Source organism: Rhinatrema bivittatum, chromosome 6, assembly GCF_901001135.1.
Source record: "Rhinatrema bivittatum chromosome 6, aRhiBiv1.1, whole genome shotgun sequence".
In the NCBI taxonomy this organism is placed as follows: Eukaryota; Metazoa; Chordata; class Amphibia; order Gymnophiona; family Rhinatrematidae; genus Rhinatrema; species Rhinatrema bivittatum.
The window spans coordinates 285,956,516-285,975,034 of NC_042620.1; the positions used below are offsets into that span (position 1 = coordinate 285,956,516).

General features: G+C 44.7%; 1 protein-coding gene across 1 annotated transcript in view; it reads left to right on the plus strand.

Annotated features, from left to right (window-relative positions):
- The first annotated feature begins 227 nt into the window (after positions 1 to 227).
- Positions 228 to 18,519, plus strand: part of LOC115094715 (zinc finger protein 154-like) — a 45,735-nt gene continuing 27,443 nt past the window's right edge. Inside the window, exons 1-2 of the mRNA XM_029607970.1 lie at positions 228 to 281; positions 17,404 to 17,530. Of these exons, the coding sequence (XP_029463830.1) occupies positions 228 to 281; positions 17,404 to 17,530 (181 nt within the window). The remainder of the gene's footprint in view (positions 282 to 17,403; positions 17,531 to 18,519) is intronic.

Below are 18,519 nucleotides of genomic sequence, written 5' to 3' on the forward strand. Positions count from 1 at the left end.
AATATAGAGGTGGTAAAGTGGGTATAACCAATGTTTGTTAATCCAAACTGCAGTAATCGGATTGGCAAATTTTAGTAAGTTCATTTTACAGTCTGTCTGGATACTGACACTGCCCCTATGTCTTTATTTCCCATTTTCAGCATCAGCTGCATTTCAGCTGGGACACTGACAATGCCCCTGTGGTGTTTATTCCTCTCAGTATCTGATTGCCTGACAACTGGGACCCCATGCAGCACCTGGAATTAAATATAGGGAATATTAGTGGGACAGTGCCTGCCCTGGTAAGAGATTTTCTCTGATGTTCACACGTGTATTTGTATGTTGTTAAAGTGGCAGCTCATCTGATGCCAGAATATTTGGACCTTATTAAAATTTATAGCCCTGAGGAGTGGATAATGTTGATGGTCAGGGTGTAAAAGAGAAACTTCATAATGGCTCTTTATTTGCCTGCTGCCGTTTTAGGAAGTGCTAATCTCCCAAGCTGTTATATCCTCTCCTCTCCTCTTGTCTGTTTATTTGTTGTGAGTGGTGAATAATCAGTAGACTGCAAGAGGAGGGCAGCAGTAGCAGGGCTTGAGATAAATGTGCGGTACCTCTTTAAATAGCAGAGAACAAAAAGGAGGTGAAGGGGGGAGGCAAAAGAGAACACCTGATCCCTCCTTCCTTGCTGCACAGCTGCAGGAGGAATTTTGGAGGCTTGATGCTGAAGAGGGGATACAAGTAGACCCGAGGCAGATGAAAAGCTGGAAAGCAAAGGGGGGCGATGATAGTGCAGAGGGGTCATAGAAAGTGAGGAAGAAAAATGTATGGGAGCGAGGGAACAGAGCATTATGCAGTGTTTCTGGTGCCATGAAAGTACCTGGAAGTGCCTTATGAGTAGTTAGACGTCTTTGCCTTATTTTGTTAGTGATGCCTATCTGCACCTACACGGCAGTCTGTGGTACTGGCACATACTGGTTTCTTCTATTTAACCAGTCGATCCCCAAAAGGACACATTTACAATTTTTGAAAACCACATGCCCTCATACACTTAGGTACAACTTGACACTTATTGGAAGTACCTAAGTAGTGTAGCAGTCTTCGTGGTAGTAGTCGCAGGTCACATTTGTGGCTTACTAAATAAACTTGTGCTCCAAAACAATTGTGCTCAAAAATATACTTCCAAAGAGTCAATCAATAGTATCACAATGTGGTCATTAAATAAATAAATTTTAAAAAAAAAAAGATCTTCAACCCAAACACACTTATTAACTCTCTTCCGAAGTTCCACCAATAAACTGCCCAGCAGTCCATACTTCTGCTTCAGGGGAAGGTCTTCACGCAAGCATCATCTTCTCATCAAGACTGCTATTCATGCCATCACCATTTTTCAAGCTGCACACCTTAAAAAGACTAAAACCCTTACTTTTCAAAAATGATTTTCAAACTGTGCTTCAGTCTCTTCTGTTTTCTGGTTTAGACTATTGTAACAGTTTGTTTTTGGGTCTTCCAGATTCTGCGATAAAACCATTGCAGCAAATACAGAACTCAGCGGCCCGTCTTTTAGTAGGATTACCTCTGAGACATCACATTTCTCCTATTCTGTATAAGCTCCATTGGCTCCCGATTAAATTTCGAGTAAAATATAAGGTTCTTTCTATAATTCATTCATTAATTCATGATCAAGATTCAACATGGCTTGTACATCTTTACGATTGTACAAACCAATGGAGACATCTCAGATCATATCGCAATATTTGCTTGATGTCCCCACAGTTAGATTAGCAAGACTTAATATGACTAGGGAAAGGGCCTTTTCAGTGGCAGGGCCGCTGTTGTGGAATTCTCTCCCTAACACCTTAAGGCAAATCTCCAGTCATAATGAATTTAAGAAGGCAGTAAAAACTTACCTATATTTAAGATTGGCATATGGTCATCTTGAAAATGAACATCCCACCTTTACAAGCCACATACTCTGCAGCTATTGACTGTTGATTATACACTTATCAGGAATCTGGATTGTATAAGTTAAAGTTTTAGGGTTAATTATTCCTTTCTTTTCTTTATCTGTTTTTTGTAAAAAAATTAGGTATATTTATTTTTATGAGTAGGGATTATGATGGTTTAATGTATTTTTTCTTCTTTCTGTGCTTCTCTTTAACTTTTTGTTGATTAGATTGATTTTATTTTAATTTTAATTTTTATTTTATTTTATTTAAATTATCTTTTGGTTAACTCGATCTATATAATTGATACTTGTAAACCGTCTTGATCAAACTAGTTTGAAAAGATGGTATAGAAATATTTTTAAATAAATAAATAAATAAATTACTGCACTAGACCACAGATACATTTATTATTATTATTATTTAGCACTTTTATATACCGATTTTCCAGTAACAGAATTACTAATCAAGTCGGTTTACATTCAAAACAATAACCATGACAATAAGTTGTCTTACAAAAAACAGGATGATTCGAACTTGGATACAAATAACTGGGAATAACAACATAAAATAAAATAGTTAAGGAGCCTAATGTAGGCTGGAGTTAAGACCAGATGTTAAGAGTAGGACATGGTTTTTAAGTTTTGACTGCATAGAGATAAATAGATAGAACGTTCTCTTGGGGGAGTTACCAATGAAAGGATTCATTGGTTGGGGTTCTAATAAGATACTGAAGTTATGAGAATGCTTGGTTGAACAACCAGGTCTTGAATCTTTTTTTGAATGTGTTGGGCATTGTACTAGTCTGAGGTCTGATGGAAGAGAGTTCCAAAGTTTAGGACCGGCTGTGGAGAAAGCTCTTTTACTTAATGCTGTCTTGATCGGTGGGGCCTGAAGATTGTCTCTATATGCTTGTCTCACCGTCTGGCTGGAGGTGCGAGGTTGAAGTGGGATCATGAGTTTGAGTGGGGTGATGTTATGTATTGCTTTGTGGATTGATGAGAGGGCTTTGAAAAGAATTCTGAATTTGATGGGTAGCCAATGTAGGTTCTTTAAGATGGGTGTTATATGGTCTCTTTTGTTTGTTTTGGTTAGAATCCTTGCTGTAGCGTTTTGCAACATCTGTAAAGGTTTTGTGGAGTTAGCGGGGAGGCCGAGTAGCAGTGAATTGCAATAGTCAATTTTAGAGAGAATGATTGCTTGTAATACTGATTGGAAATCTTGAAAATGAAGGAGGGGTCTCAATCTTTTTAAGACTTGTAGTTTGAAAAATCCATCCTTTACGGTGTTGTTGATGAAATCTGTAGTTCATTTGGTTATCTAGGATGACTCCCAAGTTTCTGACTTGGGGGGATAGGATTAATTGGGAGGCGAGGTTTGTATGTGTAGTAGGTGATTTCCATCTTGGGTAATGAGTAGGTACTCTGTCTTATTTTGATTGAGAATCAAATTGAGACTTGTCAGCAGGTTGTTGATGGCTTGTAGGCAGGAGTTCCAAAAGTCCAGTGTTTTGTGAAGTGAATCCGTAATTGGAATCAGAATCTGAACATCATCAGCGTATAAATAATGGATTAGATTTAGCTTGAGGAGGAGCTGGCAGAGTGGGAGCAAGTATATGTTGAATAAAGTTGGTGATAGTGAAGAGCCTTGTGGGACTCCCAGACTGCAGTTGACTGGTTGAGATTCCTACCTGTTGACCTTGACCTTAAAATGCCTGTTCTGAAGGAAAGATTTGAACCAGTTGAGGGCGATGCCTTTGATGCCAATGTCTGACAGATGATCTACCATTATATTATGATTTACCGTGTCAAATGCTGCTGTTAGGTCTAGGAGGATGAGTAGAGAAAGTTGTTTTTTTTCAAGGTTCAGTAGAATGGAGTCCGTTAATGAGATAAGAAGAGCTTCTGTGTTTCGGGATTGGCGGAAACTGAATTGCGAAGAGGAAAGAATGTTATTGTTGTTCAAGTATTCTGTTAGCTGTTTATTTACAATTCTTTCCAGAATTTTTGCGATGAGGGGCAGGTTTGCTATTGGGCGAAAATTGGCCGGGTTATCTGGAGAGAGATTTGGTTTTTTTAGGAGAGGTTTTAGGATGGCCAGTTTAAGAGGGTCCGGAACTAGCCCTTGAGATAGGGAGCAGTTGATAATTTGGGCGATAGGTTTGGAGATGGTTTTGGCGCAGGTGATGAGGAGGTTGGTTGGGATGGCATCTAGAGGATGAGAAGCTGGTTTTAGTTTTTTTAGAACGTTTTCGATCTCTAAAGACGAGGTAAGCTCAAATTCCCCAAGGCTTGCATTTTGTTGTGATGTGTCAGCGAGGGGTATTGAAGGAATAGTATCTTTGTTTTCCTTGGCGGGAGGCAATAGATTCGGGATCTTGTTTTTGAAGTAGGTAGCAAGTTCCTCAGCTTTGCTTGCAGCTTTATCATCTGGTATAGATGTCAAGGGTGGTTTGGTGAGGGACGAAACTAAGGAGAAAAGCGCCTTAGGGTCAAAGAGAAAGTGGTGAATTTTTTGTGAGTAAAATTCTCTTTTTGAGTGGAGGATGGAGATTCTGTATTGGTGCATCATGGATTTAAAAGCTGTGAGGTTGGTAGTTGATGGGTTTTTGCGCCAAAGATGTTCTCTCTTTCTGAGTTCCTGTTTTGTGGATTTTAGTTTTGATGTGTACCACGGTTTTTTGTTGTCTTTATTTGCTTGAGTGACTTTGGTGATTGTTGGACAGGTGGTATCTGCCACTTTTTTGGTGATGTTCGTCCAGGAGGCTGCGGCTGAGTCCGCGTCCGAGAGGTCTAGGTGGTTAAGTTCTGTAGATAGCCTATTGCTGAGAGTTTCCTGGTTGCAAAGCTTCCTGAATTGGGCCGTGTTATTCTGCTTTTTCAGGGGGGTATCATATATACAGATATATATATATAGATATATATATAGATAGATAGTGAGTTAGTAAAGATTATCTGTCTTGAACAGTTTATCTGGTAATAAGGAGGTCCATATTTAAAATGGATAGCTCAAAAGTTATCCAATTAAATGAAAAAATTGGCATATTCAGCCTCTTATCCAACTAAATTATAGTGAGATAGAAAAGAGGGCGTTCTGGGGAGGAGCTGAGTTATCTGTCTAAGTTGGCTAGATAACTTTCGATCTGCTTCCGAGTAGGTCTAAAGTTATCTGGCCTTGTGTGGCTGGATAACTTGCTACTTACCGGGATATTTTTTATGAGTTTGTTTATTTTCTGTTTATTGGCACTTCAAAGTGGATTACATTCAGGTATTTCCCTGTCCCCAGAAAGTTTACAATCTAAGGGCCAGATTCATTAAGGCTTTTCTCCCATTTTGTCGTCAATGGGAAAAACCCTTAGTGAATCAGGTACTTAGTTTGTACCTGAGACAAAGGAAGATAAAGTGACTTGCCCAAGGTCACAAGGATCAGCAGTGGGATTGGAACCCTGGTTTTCAGCCCACTGATCTAACCACTAGGCTACTCGTGCACTCTTCAAACTATACGTAGCAAGTTATCCAGCCACACAAGGTTGGATAACTTAAAAACTTAAATGGCTGTATTCAACATAGCCATTTATCTGGCTACATATAGCCAGTTAACTTTAAGCAAGTATATTCAGGGGACATTTTATCCTGCTGAATATATGGGACAAGTTATCTCACTAACCTTAGCTGGAATACTTGTCCACTCTATAATTGGGAGGGGTGGGGGTGGAGGAGGAATCTTTTGAAATTACATAGATGTAATCTTAAGGTTTTTAGCTCTTCTTTGGGTTTTATTAATGATTGGAGACTTTATAATCCATCTACAAGGGATTATACTTTTTATTTTAAATCTCATGACACTTATTCGAACATTAGAATTTTTGGGGGCGCTTGAATTACTCTTTATCGAATGATCCCCAAATCTGTGAAAAATTGCCTTGCAGGAATATTTTTTGTTTAACGATAAGGAAGGAATATTTGTGGTCTCTGTTTCAGAGCAGTAGGGAACAGATGTTATGGTTGGTAAAACAAAAGATGGTTTCTCTACTACAATCTACAAAAATACTACTGATAGAAATAATCTGCTCCAGTTCACTGTTACGGCTATGGCTGCTGTGCAACCGCCTCACCACCAGGGGTCCCTCTAGTGCTGGCTCTCCTGGCAGGCCCAGTCCATCTCCCTGTCCACTCTATGTTCTGGGCTTTCCCTTATAACCCTGCCTGACAGTTCCCTCGGTGCTTCGGCATCGAGCTCGCCTGGGCTCCCTGCTCTAGCCTTCCTTCCTTGCTTGCTGTGCGTTTGGTCCCTGGACCTTGCCTTGCCTTGCGCGGCCTTCGGGCCTTATCCCTTGCCTTGCCTTGCGCGGCTTTCGGGCCTCATTCCTTGCCTTGCCTTGCCTTGCGCGGCCTTCGGGCCTCATTCCTTGCTTTGCCTTGCGCGGCCTTCGTGCCTCATTCCTTGCCTTGCCTTGCGCGGCCTTCGGGCCTCATTCCTTGCCTTGCCTTGCGCGGCCTTTGGGCCTTATTCCTTGCCTTGCCTTGCTGCGGGCTGCTTCGGGACTTCTGCCTTGCCCTGCTTACTGTGTGTGGCCTACGGGCCTTCTGACCTGCCTTGCCCTGCTTACTGTGTGGGCCTACGGGCCTTTGTGTGTGTGGCCTACGGGCCTTCTGACCTGCCTTGCCCTGCTTACTGTGTGGCCTACGGGCCTTCTGTGTGTGTGGCCTACGGGCCTTCTGACCTGCCTTGCCCTGCTTACTGTGTGTGGCCTACGGGCCTTCTGTGTGTGTGTGGCCTACGGGCCTTCTGACCTGCCTTGCCCTGCTTACTGTGTGTGGCCTACGGGCCTTCTGTGTGTGTGTGGCCTACGGGCCTTCTGACCTGCCTTGCCGCTTACTGGGTGTGGCCTACGGGCCTTCTGTGTGTGTGTGGCCTACGGGTCTTCTGTGTGTGTGTGGCCTACGGGCCTTCTGACCTGCCTTGCTCTGCCGCCTGCCCTGACCCAGCCTGAACCCAGACACTGCTATTTGCTGCCTGCCCTGACCCAGCCTGGACCCCGACCCTGCTACTTGCCGCCTGCCCTGACCCAGCCTGGACCCAGACACTGCTACTTGCCGCCTGCCTTGACCCAGCCTGGACCCAGACACCGTTTCTAGCCATTCCTGTCTCTCTCCACCTGGAGCCACCCTTCTGGGTGGTGTTCACTACCCCTGAACACAGCCTAAGCGTAACAGTATGCCGAAGCCACCAATTTCCAGGGGAAGAGATAGGTCTTGGTACTACCGGTGAGCCAATTTTTCTTTTACCTCTACTCACATTATGCCTCAGCCTCCAAGTTTTTATGTTTGTGCCTGTTGCCAGACTTTGAACTATCTCAGTTACAAGAACTGTCTTGCATGTCAACTCTCAGACCAAGAGCACTGGGTTGCAGCAGTTGTCATAAGAGGAACGTCTCGGTCTATCAGGAATGTTTAAATTGTCTAACTCCAAAACCGGGTGGTGGAAATGCTCCTGTGTTCCGTGTCTGTTACCACCAGGCAAACCCTGCCCCTGTTGTTCTGCTCTAGGACCAGCTGTTCCATTAGAAAAAATAATCAGCTCTCCTAACCGGTATTCTGCTTCTGGCTCAACTAAACAGACATTTTAGCTGGCAGTTTGTGGAAAGAAAAACCCAGGACTTACCTGACCAAGAAGGCTTCTGTGATACCAGTGCTAGACCCTCGGGAACAGGTTTCTCTAAAACGGAGAGAGCTGATTAACTCTAGCAGGGCTCTGCTTCCCACAGCTGCTGTTGAGACAATAACGAGCACTTTCCCTAGACGTCCTAGAACTGCCTGTGCCTTCTCTAAACTGCTCCTCCAGAAACAAAATAAGGAGCCTCAGAGTTTGGCTCGAGGTATCAAGCCCACAGCAGTGCAATCTGTGTCTTCCATGTGCACTGCTTCTAACCTTGCTGCTCTGCCATCTGAGCCTGCTGCATCGCCCCAAGAGGGGTCCGAGCCTGCTGCATCACCCCAAGAGGGGTCCGAGCCTGCTGTTTCACCCCGAGGAGGATCCAAGCCTGCTGCATCAGCCCAAGAGGGGTCCAAGCCTGCTGCATCGCCCCAAGAGGGGTCCGAGCCTACTGCATCACCCCAAGAGGGGTCCAAGCCTGCTGCATCGCCCCGAGAGGGGTCCGAGCCTGCTGCATCGCCCCGAGAGGGGTCCGAGCCTGCTGCATCACCCCGAGTAGGGTCCAAGCTTGCTGCATTACACCGAGAGGGGTCCAAGCCTGCTGTTTCGCCCCAAGAGGGGTCCGGGCCTGCTGCACTACCCCGAGAAGAGCCTGAGTCTGCCGAACCAGCTCTGCTGCCATTCCCGGAGGGGCTCGAACCGGCCCTGCTGCTGCCCCCGGAAGGGCTCGAACCGGCCCTGCTGCCGTCCCCGGAGGGGTCCGAACCGGTCCTACTGACAGACTTTCTAACTCAGCCTTCTGAGCCTGCTGAACCGGTCCTGCTGCCGCCCCCGGAGGGGCTCGAACCGGTCCTGCTGCCATCCCCGGAGGGGCCCGAACCGGTCCTGCTTGCCATCCCGGAGGGGTCCAAACCAGTACTGCTGCTGTTCCCGGAGGGGTCCGAACAGGTCTTGCTGCCGTCCCCGGAGGGGTCCGAACCGGTCCTACTGACAGACTTTCTGACTCAGCCATCTGAGTCTGCCGAACCGGTTCTGCTGCCGTCCCTGGAGGGGTCCGAACCGGTCCTGCTGCCGTCCCCGGAGGGGTCCGAACCGGTCCTACTAACAAACTTCTGACTCAGCCTTCTGAGCCTGCTGAACCGGCCCTGCTGCCGCCCCCGGAAGGGCTCGAACCGGCCCTGCTGCCGTCCCCGGAGGGGTCCGAATCTGTTCTGCTGCCGTCCCCGGAGGGGTCCGAATCGGGCCTGCCAAACAGACTCTGTTACTCAACCATCTGAGCCTGCTGTACCGTCCAGCTGCCGCCCCTGGAGGGGCCCATACCAACTGATGTCGTCCCCGGAGGGGTCCAAAACCGGTTCTGCTGTCGCCGACCCTGGAGGGGTCCATACCGGTCCTGATGCCGACCCTGGAGGGGTCCGGACCGGCCCTGCTGTCGTCTCAGGAGGGTTAGCACCTGCCCTATCGCCTCAAGTGGGTTACGGACTATTTCGCTGCTCCAGTTGGGGTTTGTGTTCCCCTTGTCACCCCAGGAGGGGTTATGGGAATCTGCACCGCTTCTGCTACCCCAGGAGGGGTCTAACCCTGCCGCCTTGTCCCAGGAGGGGTATGGACTATTTTGCTGCCCCAGGTTGGGGTTGTGTCTGCCTTATCACCCCAGGAGGGGTTATGGACTGTCTTACTGCTCGGGAAGGAGTTGAACCTGCCGCATCGCCCCCGGAGGGGTCTCACGTTATTATTGAGTCCTCCTGCAAAGATGGGACCAGGAGGAGGGGGAGGCCTTGAGGGGGGTACTGTTACGGCTATGGCTGCTGTGCAACTGCCTCACCACCAGGGGTCCCTCTAGTGCTGGCTCTCCTGGCAGGCCCAGTCCATCTCCCCTGTCCACTCTATGTTCTGGGCTTTCCCTTATAACCTGCCTGACAGTTCCCTCGGTGCTTCGGCATCGAGCGCTCGCCTGGGCTCCCTGCTCTAGCCTTCCTTCCTTGCTTGCTGTGCGTTGGTCCCGGGACCTTGCCTTGCCTTGCGCGGCCTTCGGGCCTTATCCCTTGCCTTGCCTTGCGCGGCCTTCGGGCCTCATTCCTTGCCTTGCCTTGCCTTGCGCGGCCTTCGGGCCTTATCCCTTGCCTTGCCTTGCGCGGCCTTCGGGCCTCATTCCTTGCCTTGCCTTGCGCGGCCTTCTGCCTCATTCGGCCTTGCCTTGCGCGGCCTTTGGGCCTTATTCCTTGCCTTGCCTTGCCTTGTGTGGCCTTCGGGCCTTCTGCCTTGCCCTGCTTACTGTGTGTGGCCTACGGGCCTTCTGACCTGCCTTGCCCTGCTTACTGTGTGTGGCCTACGGGCCTTCTGACCTGCCTTGCCGCTTACTGGGTGTGGCCTTCGGGCCTTCTGTGTGTGTGTGGCCTACGGGCCTTCTGTGTGTGTGTGTGGCCTACGGGTCTTCTGTGTGTGTGTGGCCTACGGGCCTTCTGACCTGCCTTGCTCTGCCGCCTGCCCTGACCCAGCCTGAACCCAGACACTGCTTTGCTGCCTGCCCTGACCCAGCCTGGACCCCGACACTGCTACTTGCCGCCTGCCCTGACCCAGCCTGGACCCAGACACTGCTACTTGCCGCCTGCCTTGACCCAGCCTGGACCCAGACACCGTTTCTAGCCATTCCTGTCTCTCTCCACCTGGAGCCACCCTTCTGGGTGGTGTTCACTACCCCTGAACACAGCCTAAGCGTAACATTCACCAGTCATCATCCGAGGTGGCTGAGGGATAACGTACCAGTGGGGCAATTCCTAGGGTTAAGATTATGCTCCATGGTCCAGGAATACAAAAATCGGGCTACATTATAATGGCCAACAGGTTTGTGACTCCACTATTCTTTTCATTTTTGTAACTAAATCTGGAGCCTGAAATAGCATGTGGCTGCTGCGCTGTGAAGCAAGAGGCTTGAATTTGGGATTTTGTCTGGTGGGACATGCATATTTGATTTCTGCTCTGCTTTCGTACTGCCACTTCAAAGCAGATTACAATAAGGTTAGGAGTGCTTCATGGAGAAGGTATTGGATGCCTAGAATTGCCCTTTCGGAGGAGGTGGTGAAATCAAAACAGTGAAAGAATTCAAAAAGGCATGGAATAAATACTGTTTTATTTTTTATTTATTTAAAAACTTTTCTATACCGTTGTTAAGTTAAATAACCATCACAACGGTTTACAGAAGGGCACGATAATGAGAAATATGGGTGGTATAGATTACAAATTAATCGTGTGCCATCATAGTACGGTAACGATTTAAAATAATAAACTAAGGGGTACATTTCATAAACTTGCGCAAACGCGTACTTTTGTTCGCGCACCAGGCGCGAACAAGAGTACGTGGGATTTCAATAGATATGCGCGTAGCCACGCGGATCCCATTAAAATCCGGGATCGGCGCGCACAAGGCTGCCCAAAATCGGCAGCCTGCACACGCCGAGCCGCGCAGGCCTGCCTCCGTTCCCTCCGAGGCCGCTCCAAAATCGGAGCAGCTTCAGAGGAAACTTTCCTTCGGCCTGCCCCCACCTTCCCCTCCCTTCCCCTACCTAACCCAACCCCCCCTACCATGTACACGCCATGTTCCGTTCTGGGGGCTGGTCCGGAGGCCATGGCCACGCCCGTGGGCCGAAACCACGCCCGCGGCCCCACCCCCGGTATGACGCGCTGGCTGCGTCATTCCCCCCGATGACGCAACGGATCGCGACACGCCCCCCCCCCGACACGCACCCCCCAGGAAAGCCTCGGGACTTACACGCGTCCCGGGGCTTTGTGCGTGCTTGGAAGACTATGCAACATAGGCTCGGCGCGTGCAGGGGGGTGTTGGGGCAGGTTTTCGGGGGTACGCGCGTACCCCTTTGAAAATCTACCCTAAGTGTATAAGTTAATCCTGATTGTTAGGTACAAATAAGGCGGTTTGGATTTAACATTAATATGTTTTTGTAGGTTAATAATAACAACTTCAGCTTGGTGCATCCTTATCTATCAACCATTTTTTCTCCTTCTCTTTATCTATAAAATGCTTGTTAAAAAGCCAGGTTTTCAGATTAGTTTTGAATAATTTCAGATTTGTCTGTAGTCTTATTTCGAGTGGCATGGTGTTCCATAGTACGGGACAGCGAGGGGACAGTGCTCGTGTCCCTTACTTGCGTGAGATGTGCTGATTTGACAGAGGGGAACAGTTAGTAGAGCTTTATTTGCAGATCTCCGGTTTCTTTGTAGTTACATGCACGCGCAGAGCAGTGGTTAAACCAGTCTGCTTTTTCATCGTGGATAGTTTATGGATTATACAATACAAAGTATTGTATTCTTTGTTCAGTTGGAAGCCAGTGAAGTTCAAGCAAGTGTTCCTGTAATGTGGGTCACTCTTTTTTTTGCCAGTCAAAATTCTGGCAGCGGAATTTACAATACTTGCAGAGGGCCGAATTGTAGGATTGAGGTAGTCCTAAAAGCAGGGAGTTACAATAATCTGTGCTTGCGAATATCATTGCCTGTAGAACTGTGTGAAAATTGTTAAGCGTTAGTAAGAGGTTTTAGTCTTCTCAGGATCATTAGTTTTCGCGTATCCTTCTTTTATTTTCTGTGAGATGTGTTGCTTCATGTTAGCTCCAGGGTCAATTATTACTCCTAGATTCCTAACTTTTATTGCTAACTCAGCGGCTTGAATATTTTTGATTGTGAATGTTGGTTGTGTATGGTGTGTGTTTTTACGTTCAAGGTATAAGAATTCAGTTGTTTTGTCAATGTTTATGACCAATTCCATCTGGTTTAGGAGCTGTTTGATTATTTCTAGATACATATTGGCTAGTTTCATTGTTTCTTCTATGGTGTTTACAATGGATTAACAGTAATTGTATATCATCTGTGTAAATGTAGTGTATGATTCCCAGTCCTGCTAGTAAATGACATACTGGGAGGAGGGTAAATGTTAAAGAGTGTTGCAGACAGGACTGATCCCTGTGGGACACCAGTTAGCAGTGTGACTTTATCTGAAAGTGTATTTTTGATTTGTACCTGGAAAACATCTATTGTTTAAGTATCACTCAAAACCATTTAATTGTTTTATTAGTGAGTCTAATTTCTTTTAGTCTATTGATTAGTATTCTGTGATTTACAGTGTTAATGCTGCAGAGAGATCTAATAGAACCAGAATGTAGTGTGTTCCTGTATCGAATCCTCTTAAGATATTATCTGTTAAAGCTAATAGCAGTGTTTCTGTATTGTAGTGTTTGCGGAATCCATGTTGTGCTGGGTATAGTATGTTGTTGTTTTCAAGGTGGTTTGATAGTTGTTTTTGAACTGTTTTTTTCGATTAGTTTAGCTATTAGGGGTAAGTTGGGATGGGTCTGTAGTTGCTAAGATTTAAGGGGTCGAGGTTTTTTTTTCTTAATAATTGGTTTTGATTATGGCTCCTTTCAAGGTTATCCGGCATTACTCATCTAGTGAGAGGTTGATGATTTTAGTTATGTTGGGGTTATTGTGTCCGCTAGTTTTTTTTAATTCTGTAATGGGTATGGTGTCGATTATGTGGGTAGCAGGGTTCAATTGCTTAGTCATTTTTTCTACTTCAGGTGTGACACCTCCTCAAACTCTTATCAGATACTGACATCTCTAGTGGGCAGATCTAATCTTTTGTTTTGTAGTTACGGGGATTTTGTTCTAGATTCTCAATTTTGTCTTTAAAGAATTGGGCTACATAATCATTGCATTGATTTTCTTGTAGGAATTAAGTGATTGTTTGTATTATCGCATGTTAGGTTGTGTTTACTATATTAATAGGGTTTCTGGCGTTGTTTGCAAATTTTTCTATTTTTGAGCTGTAGTATTTCTTTTTGGTGTCTAAGATTGTTTTTTTGTAGTATGCTAGTGGTTTCTGTACTTAGTTAGATTTTCAGTGATTTGTTGTTTTTTCCATTCTTTTTTTCTAAGTATCTTACTTTCAACTTCTTTTAATTTGTTCGCTACACCATGGATTGTTTAACTTTGGTTCTTTAATGTGGGCCATTTTGAGAGGATTTAGTTCGTTCACTAAAGAAGTGATTCTGTTTAGCCAGTCAGTTGTAGCTTATGGCTATCTATGTAGTTGATGTGTTGTTATTTCATCGGTTAATTTGTCTTAAGAATATCTGTATTGTAAGGGGGGCGGTATGAGAATTCAGCTGGTTCCATGTTTTGTTTTTTTATTGTTCCTGTGTACGTGATCTGGGAGTTAATGAGGAAGTGGGCTGACCATGGGATTTTGTGTGTATTCGGTTTTTATGTTTTCAAGGAGGCTACTGTTAATGAAGGTTAGATCTAATGAGTGGCCTGCTTTGTGTGTTGGTTTGTCCGTGATCAATTTAAAACCTAAAGGTTTTAGATCCCTAAAGGCTAAGGGATGAAAATGAAGAAAAGAATATATGAAGTCACTTGATGCTCTGGTTACTACACCCTTAACCAATAAGCCTTGATACTGCTGATGCAACTCTATCATTGCTCTCTGCTTAATGCAGGGGGAAAAGGGGAATTGGATTTGTTTAGCAACCAAGGACTTCTACTTTATTACGGTCCTGGGGAAACAGTATGGGGGGTAACTTGCTTAATCGATGGTTACTATCCTTAACCAATAAGACTGATACTTTGATGCACTCTGCTTCAACAGCAAGGCATAATGGGGATTGGATTCAACAGCAATAAGGGCTAGTGTGGGAAACTGATAAGCATGGGGGTAACGGGGAATTGGATTCAAACAGCAATAAATATCTATTGCAGGACCTTCAATCTGGAACTCTATGCCCCCTGAACCGATGTGATGTGCAAACGAATGTCGTTATAAAAAAAAACTTTAAAATAAATAAAATAAATACATTTTTCTTCACCAATAAAAATGTTTATGCAAAAAAAAAAAAGAATTGTAACATTATTCTTTAAATGTAGCCCAAGAATAATACACCAAAAAACAAAGCGGTAATCGGTCTAGATGTAGCCACAGATGTGAGAAAAAAACAAAAACAAAACCGATGCCTTGGAAAGAAAATGTATTCAATACAACAATGCCTGTCCCAACTCTGGCCGAGTTTTCACCCTTCAGTCAGCTGCATCAGGGGCTCTTAATATTGTATAATTTATAGAGTGTTCTCAGGCACAACATGTGTAGTATTGGAAATATCAACTGATTTGATTATTTAAGATGTGATTATGGACAATGACTTTAGAATCAATGTTCCTCGGGAAATCTTTCTATCCACAGTTTATCTGTGCTGCAATTAAGTTGCACACAACAGCACATTGCACCGAAAAATCTTAAAAGTTTCTCCAAGACATAAGCACAGTGCAATTCAGTCAGTAGCAAAAAAATCAACCTTTATTTTTTCTCATATGCCCAAGAATAATAAGCAGGGATGTTGATGCTGCAGGACGATGATTGTTCCCCAGCAAATTGTAAACTGGCCTGGGACAAAGAGGCATAGCCAGTTTTAATTATATATATATATATATCTATCTGTCAGAGAACCCTAAAATAGGGTAAGTAACACCACTAATGTTTTAAATGATTTGAAAGATGGTTAATGTTTCAAGTTTTATTACACAATGGCAAAGACTATTAAAACTATTAAAAACATTTTCAAAAAATAAAATTGGCACAATAACACACACATATATTTATCAATTGCCCTAGTCAATCATTCCTCATTCACACCGCTTCTAAACTCTCTATATTGTTATGCATTTATAACATGTATATATAACAACATAAAAACATTGTCAAAATATAAACAAAGTGCTTGTAATGAAGCATTGACACACTTGCAATAAAGCTGGGCTTCAAGAAAAGATACTTGTGAATTGCAAAATAAGTCACATGGAAGATATCTTCATTAAAAAGGGAACACAGTTGAATCTCAGGATACTTTGTAATTGTTTCATGGGACTGTTATTCCAATGATGTTTCACAGCATCTGTACTACAAAGAGCCATTGAAGTCTGCTCCAAATACAGTTCCATCAACAACCAAACCTCTGTTCCCCCCTTTTTTAAAGGATCATCAACTACTAACTATCAAGGGAACCAAATACATTTCCAGCAAAAGACTTAAAAGGTTTTCAATACGCTAAGAAGACAGTGGAAATTCACAGATGATTATGTTGTATTAGCAAGCTGTTAATTAACAGTTGAACTCTTGAGACACTGAATTGACAAAGCGACATATAAAGTAGAATCAACATAAGAGATCGATTTCTCTTCACTAAATACAGTCCATGGTATCAACACAAAGAATAGTTCTGAACAATATTTCCCCTGGGGAAGCCTGGACGGCGAACAGAGGCATCTATAGGGACAAAGAGAATACAGATATAGCAGAAAGTAGATCAGAGACTACAGAAACATCACTGGAAGAACAGTCCCGTGAAACAATTACAAAGTATCCTTTCTCTTGTGGACTGAGATTCAACTATAATCCCCTTTTTAATGAAGGTATCTTCCAGGTGACTCATTTGCAATTCACAAGTATCTTTCTTGAAGCCCAGCACTTTGTTTATATTTTGACAATGTTTTATGTCGTTATATATACATGTTATAAATGCATAACAATATAGAGAGTTTAGAAGCGGTGTGAATGAGGAATGATTCATCAGGGCAATTATAGAAACATAGAAATGACGGCAGAAGAAGACCAAACGGCCCATCCAGTCTGCCCAGCAAGCTTTGCATTTTTTTTTTTTAATTTCTCTGATACTTCTGTTACTCTTGGCTCTTAGTAACCTTTTGGTTCTAAATATGTGTGCATGTGTGTGTGTTATATATCTGCCCACGGACTCAAAAGTTCTGTAAACAAAAAAGTCATTACTGTTTTTTAATGCCAAAAATAATATACAAAAATGAATTGTCTTCCTTCAAAGCACTTCGTAAAATCCAACACATAGTAAACTTGGACAGGAACCCTTCTTCCCTGGGCCATCCCTCTACCTTTTCAGTAGCAGGCCATCTTCTCTGGTCTCTCTTTTGTGAGCCATACTACAAGGCGCTTCTTTCTGAATTCCTGGTCAGTCGGGTGCTCCTTTGGCTCTTCCCCTAGCAAGCAGCTTCTGATGCTCCAAAGGATAATACTCTCACTTTTCACTTTTTGATCTGATCCTTTCTTCCCTGGACCTTCAGACTCATAACTGCCAGATACACTTCTCTGCAGAACCTACTGGAGTCCCAGGACCTCGCCCTTCCTGGGCTCCTGTGTTTCTTCCTATCTCCAGGCACCCCTTTGCTCAGTTAGAGGCCTCGCTCCTCCTGGCTCTAGTCCTGTGATAGGATACACCCACCAAGCGCCCTCTGCATGGAGAGACTGCAGCCCCGTGCTGACTCACAGTCTCAAAAATTGTGTCAGTGGCCCACCTCGCTAGCCCACCCATGGGCAGACATCACATAAAGGGGCAGGGTCTGTTGAGACCCCTGACTCGCACTGCTGGCGTAGCAGGCCAGATGAGGCCAGTGACACCAAAAATATGAGGGCAACCACTGCTAGTAAGGGGCAGATTTTGGTAGCCCCTTACATAATTATGAAAATTTAATGGTGCTAACTCTTCTTAAGAGGCTCCGTTTCAGTGACTTCAGTCTCACAAGGGATCCATGCCAACCCTGAAAACCTAAGGAGGGTTACACTTGCTGCCAACAGTCTGGTTCATACAGACTCTCACACGTACAATATTTTGTTGAGCCTGGTGACTGATCGCTGTGAATTTTACACTCTCGGAAACCCTCCCTGAGCAGTGAGCTGCACCCACTAGAGAAGACACCGCATGAGAAGGTTCTGAGCATGTCCCACTTACTTTTTTAGGCATCGGTCACGTTCCATGATGTTGCCGTCTATTTCTCTGAAGTGGAGTGGGCAATCTTAGAGGAGTGGAAGAAGGATGTTTACAAGAACGTGATGAAGGAAGTCCACAAAGTCCTGGTTTCAATGGGTAAAGTTAAGTTGTTTAGTATTTCTGGAGTGTATCCAGTTGGTGACTTGTACAAGGTGGCTCCTGGATTGCTTTCATTCCCTTGGCCTTATGTAGCACTCCCACAGTGCCCTCTCAGGCACTACCTCTTGTATCCATCTTCGGGATCACATGGGCTCCATGACTATCATGCGCAACTGTTTCATCAAGCTGGGCATCTCCTTAATTTCTTTGTTTTGGGTTTGGAACTTTAAGCCCCGCATATGGAATTGGAGTCCAGCAATGCAGCAGGGCCATCTCTGGCCAATAAGATTTGACCGATGTGAAACTGGCTTAACACGGGTCAGCGGCATCAGAAAGGCAACCTTACTAGTTAAGATCAAAGCCAAATAGCCGGAAGCAGTAATATTCTGATGTTACTGACGTCAGGAGAGAAACTTTGTGTGCTCAGAAGGGGGTGATGGGTGTCGTGCATATTTAAATGAGGTCAGTAATGTAGCAGGCGTCGGAGCAGGGTGAGGGTGGCAGGCCTAAATTCCTGTGCAAAAAGGGTTTAGTCAGGGTTGCTGAGATGTACTGGGCCTCTCTGCATAATTGTTTGGTTGTTTTAAACCCTGAATGAATATGGCTATTTGCTCCTGGTGGTGAATATATGTATTTTGCTGGAAAATTTCCTAAGTCCCAGTTGGGGGTGAATCACCCACAATGTCACAGATAGACACAGACATCTACCACAACGGGTTAATCATTTCTGTAGTGCCACTAAAGGTAGACAGTGCTGTACAGCTGGAGAAGGGAGCTATATGATCTCAAAAGCACGTGTTCCTCACCATCACCATTTTTCTAGATTCTTATGTGTTTCCAGTGAAAGGTATTGCAGCCTAGAAAGAAAATACACATAAACGCACTTCTTGGAAGCCATAACAGTTGAAACACATCTTATTGACTGGAGATTCTTAAAAAAAAAAAAAAAAAAAATAGTAAATGGTGAAGCGTCCTTAGTGATGTAC